General features: G+C 43.1%; 1 protein-coding gene across 1 annotated transcript; it reads left to right on the forward strand.

Moving 5' to 3' along the window:
- Positions 1 to 1849: 1849 nt before the first annotated feature.
- Positions 1850 to 6384, forward strand: LOC141949725 (double-headed protease inhibitor, submandibular gland-like). Its single transcript, XM_074883634.1, has 8 exons — positions 1850 to 2156; positions 2641 to 2663; positions 3228 to 3352; positions 3608 to 3653; positions 4575 to 4702; positions 4841 to 4886; positions 5598 to 5716; positions 6205 to 6384. Exons 1-8 carry the CDS (start codon positions 2099 to 2101, stop codon positions 6248 to 6250), a joined length of 591 nt encoding a protein of 196 aa, XP_074739735.1. The 5' UTR covers positions 1850 to 2098; the 3' UTR covers positions 6251 to 6384.
- Positions 6385 to 8480: the final 2096 nt, after the last annotated feature.

Here is an 8480-nt window from a genome sequence, read left to right on the forward strand (position 1 = left end):
CTGTTTCTTATTAATGGAGCTCCTTGTGCAATCCCACGTCACACCTAGCCCAACAGCTCTCACTGTCCTGCCCTGTCTGCTACCAATTATCTCCCATCTTTTCTCATAGACCCTGCAGCAAGACTCCTTCCTTTCTTCTCTTTTCCTCCCTGCTGCCCTGTGAAGTGGCAGGGATTACTGGAGGAAAAGAGCTGCTTTTGGAGCAGTCCTGGCTGGCTCCCCAGACTCTCAGAAGCAGCACATGGATCAGAGGGTGATCTCCCCAGCGGATCTAATTAATCAAAGGGCAGGTGTTGGCCAAACCTGAGAACAATGCTGTCCCTAGCAGATACCCTGTCATTCACGACAGCTCCTGAGCCACCAGCATGATTTCAGCCTGGCAGGAGAGGCAACTGGAGAAGCAGCACAGATTCTGGTAACCGGGGTTCTCAGATCAGTGGGTGGATATGGAGGAACTCGGGTTGCAGGGCTGAAGAGGAGGCAGACTACGTTCCTGTAGCCTCACTAACCACCGCAGAGCCACCAAGTGCCGTCTCCGCCGGCGGCTGGTGCAAGTTCTGAGCAAGCCTTGTTTTCAGGCTTCGGCATTCTTGTCCCTGGAGAATAATCAGTATTAATGCTTCTGTGATTACTGCTTCCCTTCCAAATATGCTCACAATCAGTTCAAGCAATCTGAGAGTCAAGTCACTCAGGATGCTAAGAATACAACAGAAACAGCTTTCAAAGGAACCCTTCGACTTCTGATATTTGTGAATAAGATCTAAATAGCATTACTCATTTATTTTTCAGGAAAATTATTTCATTGATATGAACAGGCCAAAACCTGCAAACTCTATTCTGTGACTACAGTTCCCTTGCACTTACGGCTACATTTTTATGATTTATCTGCCCATGCCAAGACTTGAACATCTCCCAGGATAATAAGAAAAACAATTGGGATTTTCTATTTAAAACTCAGTCTGACTTTAAGCCACGTGTATGAATCAAGCTTCTTCTAAAGCACAAACGTGTTCCATCCCTCACTTCCTTCCATGGCTACCTTAAATCAAAAATATATTGTTTTATGCAATATTTCTTATTTGTTTTTCCATATACTTGTGAGAGTTGAACCACTTAACAGAGCCTAGCACATTATTCTTCACTTATCTACCCTAAAACATGACTTCCAGCTGACACTCGAAATTTAATGCCACATAATAGAGGGAGAAGGGGGGAGCCTAAGCACTCACATTCTGTTTGCAGCTGCTGCAAATTTTTCTTGAATGTCTTTGATATTAAGAAGCCCATTTCACCTGCACCTAATACCACTTACTTGCCATTAAGAGGAAACATTATCCCAGTCCAGATTTAAGGCTACCCATTCTCATAATTTCTTAATCAGACTCATGCCCATTGCTAACAGATTAATAACTCGTGCTCCTACATAAAAATGTCTTATAAACTTCTGAAGTTTTAGGCAATGTTTTCCTGATGTCATGACTGTTTTCTTCCTGTTGGTGAGAAATCCAGTGTACCAGGAAAATACAGGAGAGAATGTGGAGAGATTCATTGAGCCCTCAGCATCTTTAAAGTACACTGATGCCTGCCAAACCCCAAATTTTGTGTCTCTAAAAGCTTAGAGTGTCCCATGCTGCTGTCCCCCCACTCTGGTGTACCATACAAATCTCTGGGAGCCCAAATACTGTCTAGTGTATGTAGTATGGTGCGCGCAAGTTTAAACGCTTTCAACAAATGGGCTTTTTTTGCTTTACCAACTTCCATACGTAATTTCACAACATCTAGTATTGAGACAGTGCTCTTGTTTGGAAAGTACAAATCACTCATTGTACAGCAGGGCGCCTTTGTTAACAAGCTGGGTGTAGCTCACATTTTTGTTTAATTCTTCTGGGCATCTCTCTAACAAACAAGTATTCTTTAGAGCTCAACTCAATAATCAATACAATTTTCTTAGTTTACAGAGCAAATAATTACTTTCTGGGATTACTTCATAAGGCCAGGGAGATGTATATATATAGTGTGGAGAGAGAAGGCTGAGAACCATCTACTGAACTCATCAGTAACATATTTGCAAGTAGCAGACTATACAACCGTCTCTACTATGAAGACAACACAAAGTGCTGCCCTTCTTGGGCTTGTGCTTCTCAGCTGCCTTTCTGGTAAGTTGTTTTTGTACAGTCTATGCTAATATCTCTAGTTGTCCTGAACCTTTCACTTTATATATATATGTCCTAAAGGAGAGTTCAGCCTTTTGGAGATGTGATGATTTAGTAATACATGGGCTCTCTTTTAAAGAACTTTATCATTGTGCAGATAAATACTATAGATCGGTAGGATGCATTTGTCTGATTTAAGCTTATGAGCCTTGGTGGGGATAATAGTGCTGCAAACAGAGAAAAGTTTATGTCCTATTTCTTCTTTAGTGAGTCAAAATTTCTGGTTTCATGAATAATTGATTTTTTAAATCTTAGTATATAATTTCTTGTTTACTTAGAGTAGATAAGACATTTGGGAAAACAATCACTTCTCAGTAATGAGAAAGTGTATTTTTGGTTACTCTGTTGGGAAATTGATGATTCTGAAGGAATTTTAGTCAAGGACGTTGTACAGTTTTTATATTTTATAATCTCTGGTTTTTTGTAGATATTGTTATTGCTCGACAACGGGTGAGTAGTAGATCTTCTTTGTCATTTGGTCTTGATTTCTCAGTCTAGATGAATAATTCATACTCACACTTTATCCCAGGGAAATCTTGAGGGAGCAAAAAAAAGAAGAGTGAGTGAGAAAGGAAGGAAAAGGGCCCCTAAGTATTAAACCACCTCTTTTCCCCAAAATAAGAAAATACCTTTATCAGAGAAAGATAACTTACCATGTTGATGACAAAAAAGTCAGCGATTAATAATGTAGAGTGAGAGTCAGCACAGCAAGGAGTGCCAGCAGAAAATCTATAGAACTATTGAATAACTGCCTAAATATCTTCCCTGTCTTGAGTCCCCCAAGAACGATCATTTTTCCCTGCAATTCTTGCCAAAAGTACTGAAAGTCTTAATAGCAGCAAGGTGCTTTTGTATGCTGTAAGAAACACAGTGTATTTTGTTCCCTCTTCTTCACCATGGAGGAATGATAGAGAAAAAAAATGACCAACAGTAGTCTCCCTACGCAGTGAAAACATGATTAGCACAAGCGCACCCTTCTCCCTACTTGGAGAAATGACGAGTCCTCTTTAACAGGCCTCCTGCGGCATGTACCGGTTGTCTGCGAAAATGCAGCTTGCCTGTCCCCGCAACTACGAACCCGTCTGCGGGACCGATGATGTGACCTACCCCAACGAGTGCTCCCTCTGCAGAGAAATCTTGTGAGTATAAGGTCTCCTGATTACCTACAATGCCAGTTCAAGCAGCAGACAAAAGCCTTTGGGGTTGTGACTAATTGTGGGGTGGACTAGATTTTTCATAAGTTTCTGTCTTCCCTAATGCCTGTGATCTTCCGTGTCAAAGCTCCTGAATCTGATTAATTACTGGGGCTTTATGATGGAGAGACTTAATGAGTGAGATGACTACATGGTATGAAGAGATTAATCCTTCCTTTCCTCCTCTCTCTTTCCCCCTAGCCTTAACCGAGCCATCGACAAGAAGCACGATGGAAGATGTGTTAAGGTACGGTCTGAGATCGGTTCCTTCTCCTGCAGCACTGAGCAGTGGTGGGTGAAATGATGGCAGAGAGCTAGACAGAAACCTTGCCTAGGATTAATTCTGTATTAAAAACGTACAATTTCAAACTGTCAGAAAAGAAATTAAAATGAAGATTTTCAGATTTGCAAGAATTTCTTTTAAATTTTGTTTGAATAGATAAAATTGATGAGTTTTAAAATGTTATCTTGTGTATAACGCTAGACTTAAGAATGGAAACTTTTGATTTCAGTAATGCTTCAGCATTATCAAAACACTTCTCTTTAGACTTAGACTTAGAGGCTTGTTGAAGCTAAGAAATCCCCAGAGGAAGTTTGGATTTTGACTAAAAAGTAATTTTGTAACAGAAAAAACGATTCTGTCAGAACGTTTACCATAAAGTTTGTTTATCAATACATGGAGCCACCGTGAAGTGGAGAAGTATCTCTATTTTTAGTTTAGAGAGAGAAAGTAAAGAAACACTCTGGCTGTGCAATTTAACATGATACAACAACTTCCATTTCTGTACACTCAGAGTACAGCAGAAACACCGGGGTGAGTATAAACTCTATTTTCAAGTGGCACTGATATTTTGCAGCAAAAGTTGCTGCCGCATAAAGTATTTTAGGCAAAGATCCTTCACGGTGGCATTCATGGTGAAAATCCCTAATACGATAGGGATGAAGCCCACTTCAGGACAGGAAAAAACAGATACTCCAGGATCATGCTCTACCAATGTACAGGATTTCAACTGTTTGTTCTCCTTCAACTCCACCACGCTGGGGCTGGAAGATCCTCTCCCCTTCCAGTTATGGGGAGAGGAGGAGATGTCTCTTGAACCATGCTCCATTACACAGGACTAACGTAAAGGGGAGCAGAGATTAAAATGTTGTTCTGTGACTGTTTCAGCTCGACTGTACCGGCCACCTGAAAGCCCGCAATGGTCATGAGACTCCCTGCACCCTGGAGTACATGCCCATCTGTGGCACCAATGGAGTTACCTACACAAACCGCTGCAACTTCTGCAATGCTGTGGCGTAAGTGAGGGGCTGGGTCGTGGGGGGGTTTCTGGATCAGTAGGTGCTCGTGTTGGTATTTAGAGAGTAACGAGGTAGTTTGACTCGTGAAGCAGCTGCACTGTGGTCATTCATTCCCAACTTTCTTTCTTCCCAAAGGAATGGAGTGGACGTAAACCTGCGCTACATTGGAGAATGCTTCGAGGTAAAGTGCAGAAACCTGCACTCTTAACTGCTGTTACAATACCTTTTAAAACACAGATTTACGGAATCATAACTAAATAATAGAAATGCCTGAACTGTCCTGGTGCATTTGGCCTGGAAACAGGATTTGAGGAAAATAGTTAAAGTATGCCAGGGTCAAAGGGTATTAAACCAAATCCATCACTCAGATACACAGTCCCTGCTCTGACCTGGGACCACAGCAGTCACCGGGTGCTGAGACCTTCGTTTACTGGGAAAGCAGCTGAGCAAGAGAGGCTGCCTCAGTCCTTCTGCAGGAGAGCAGGAGGGTCATAAACTACCAGCACTATCAGTAGTGGCAGTTCCTTGGGTGGGAGTACTTTCTGCAGTGTGGCTTATGACCATCCACTTTCTGTGACCTGGCCTCTGCTAGCCTGCTGAACCAGAGCAACCAGTGGGAGGGCCAGCCTGGAAATGTCAGCATGGTCATTTTGCTATTTATAATAGTATTTATTACTTTTTTTTCTTTGCACCTGCCTTCTGCCTACTTCAGGCTGCTCCAGGAAAGCACGTTCTCTACCTTGGAGTTTGCAGAGTTACTTAGAACAACAGAGCCTTGCACCTGAAAAGTGCTTTTATACTTTGCCATGTCATAAACATTAAATAAACATAAATCACTCACGTAGGAAAATACAGGGAACAAAAGCTTTAAAATGTGTTGTTTCATTATTAGGAGATTGACTGCAGTGAACACAAGGGTAACAATCTCATCTGCACCGCCGAGTATGACCCCCTTTGCGGCTCTGACGGCAGAACTTATGGAAATAAGTGCCAGTTCTGCAATGCAGTTTCGTAAGTATGGAGCTCACTGCGTAGCCATGAAACCAGAGGAGCCAGCACACACATGCAGTGGTGGCAGCTGGTGTGGAAGCCCCAGAGCTCCTGTTAGCCACGTGGTAAATCCATCCCTGCTCCATGTTCCTCTCCCGATGCTCACTCCTCTGTCACTCCCCAGGCACTGCAGATTTTAAGCCAAAGCAAGTCTTCTCCTTCCCTTGCAGTTAAATCCAGATCCCTGTTTGCAAGCTCATAGCTTGCTGACTCCTTCTCTGACACAGTGTTTTAAACTGTGACCGTAGGAGGTGTCCAAAATTATGGGGTTTGCCCCAAATCTCTTTAATGTGAGAAAGCATGTAACCTAGGGAATCAGGAAAGAGGTGAAACATTAAGTGAAGTACATTATAACTTGGAGAGCACAAGAACATTGTCTTATTTGGGTAAAGTTAGACTATAAAACTGAGATCCACGTCTGTAATTTCAGTCTCCCTCTTTCTCTTCAGGTTTAGCCGGGGAACTCTGCTCCTCAAACGCCATGGCGAATGCTGAGCGCTGGAGCCATACCCTTCGCCCTGACTTTTCCCTTACAGATCCTGCAATCAAACACACTCTTCCCTGCTCCCTTGACTGTTGCACATTGGTCTCTGCTTTGATTGATCAATAAATTAAACTCAGCCACTCTCTTTGCCATGTACTGGTTTTTGATTGTTTTTTTTTTTTTCAGGGCAGGGGTAATGGTCTTCAGACTTTTAGGTTATCTCTCAGGCAGGAGAAGTTGTGAAATAAACCACAGTAAAGTGTAACACTCATCACACACCAGCCCAAGCCCTCACAAGAATATGTCACTCCATATGAGACCATCAGAAGAGAAACCAAGCTGCTATAAAATACTGCCACTTTCCTAATTTTGGTGTCTTATAGAGTGTAAATGGATTTGCCTTTGTAACAGCCCTGAGTCTTGGAAGAACTGGTCCTTTTAGGGGCCCTGACATGGGGGGATGGCCCTGAGGAAGTGTGAAAAAGAAAGGTGGCCCTGGTCAGAAAGCCCTGTCTGGTCACCCCTGGGCAAGGGGCAGGTTTGGCAGTGCATTATAAAAAGGAGGCTTATGGCAAAGGGAGGAGGCTATCTCATAGGAAAGAAAATTAGGAACTGCTGCTTCCTTGAAGGGTGTGTCCATCGAGACTGTTGATCAGCAGAAAATTGCAGCAAGCTGGGCAAGGCTGTAATGAGTCTAATGAGAACCTGAGGAGAAATTAGACTGGGCTCAGGCTTTCAGCTTTTTGGAGAAGAGATCTGAAAAGTTGTACCTGGGGTATTTGAGGCAGAGGTAGGACAGGGGACCCTTCATAAAAAGGTCTTGGATTTTCTAACCCCAGGAAAGAAGGGCCAGAAGATGTGCTGGTAGCTTCAAGATGCTTTCTATCTTGGGAAAAAAGGTATGGAGATAACATCTTTGTGGGAGCCTAAGGAGTGCATTGGAGGAACAATAATATATATGAATGTTCGTGATGATGTGCCATCTTTTTAGGTGAGTCAAAGAGTTAATACGCAAACAGCACAGGGAAAAAGTCCCAAGTGCCACAGCTCACACAGTCCCTTCCTCCTCCTTTCCCCACCTCCCATTCTCTTGTTATGTAGCAAGAGTATCTGCTGCCAAGGCTGATATTTAGGACAAAATCTGTGACTTCCAAGGCTTTTCTTTGGGTCTTGTTTCTTAAAGTAAATAATTTATTGACCGAGAATTTTGTAGGTGCTTCCCCCCAGAAGGTAAGAGGCTTGTTCTTCCCCTAGTACTAGCACAGAGCAGTGCTTTGTCTTAGGAAGAGGGATGGAACCTCTTATTTTCAGGTTTTTTCCTGTTAGTACAGGCAATATAAATCACATCATGCCTTTGTGCCTGCTCTGAAGAAAAGACAAACTGGACAGTCATGAGAGTCCTCACTGCTTACCTGCTTGTGTGTGTGTGTGTGTGTGAAGAATAATTAAGGAACAAACTAAATAGCTAGTGGATGTGAACAGAGACCTGTCAACACAGGACAGAATTCTGCTGTAATTTCTTGTTGGCCAAGAGGTTTATAGAGTGGCCACAGACTAGTGGAGTTTTGGCCATAGCAGGAAATTGTCTTCAACAGCAAAATCCTACGGTGAGCCTCCTTGGCAGTGATAGTTTCTGCCTGAGGAAGCCAGATACTTGTTTAGAAGCTCAGAAGGTTTTGGAAAAGCCCAAAGAGCTGCTCACCTGCAGGGAAAGGGAGGGCAAATGGCAAGTACTGGGTCTATGGCTGTATCCTAGATGCCTTGTGAGCCTCTAAGCAAGAACTCTTTAGAAGACGGAAAGGTTTGTATCACACAAGACTAAAGACTGGCCCAGCACAGGTAAGTACTTGGCTTGACACCAGCAAGAATCTGTCCAACTATACCCCTTAGACTGCAAAGCAAGGTCTAGATGCCCTTCTTCTAACCCTGATTCTCAGAGAAGTCAGAAGGACAGAAGAATTCCCTCACCTAGTCTAGCAAGTGGCCTGTTTCAGATGTTATAAAGTGGAAAGGGGTAATAACGATAATCACCTGGTTGGTAATTTAGTCTCTTCCTCTCCTCAGCCCGGAAGGGATTGGTCCCTGTGGTACGTTTGCTAAGGCTTTAGCCAGTCGGTTATGCTGCAGCAACCGAAACGTTTGGGTAGATAAAGGACGGAGGCATTAAGGCTGTGGTCGTGAGCAGTGACGTATGAAACCAGAAAAGGCAAACAAGTAGTGCTGTGAGTGGCAGAACTAAGC

This window comes from Strix uralensis, chromosome 14 (assembly GCF_047716275.1).
Source record: "Strix uralensis isolate ZFMK-TIS-50842 chromosome 14, bStrUra1, whole genome shotgun sequence".
Lineage (NCBI taxonomy): Eukaryota > Metazoa > Chordata > Aves > Strigiformes > Strigidae > Strix > Strix uralensis.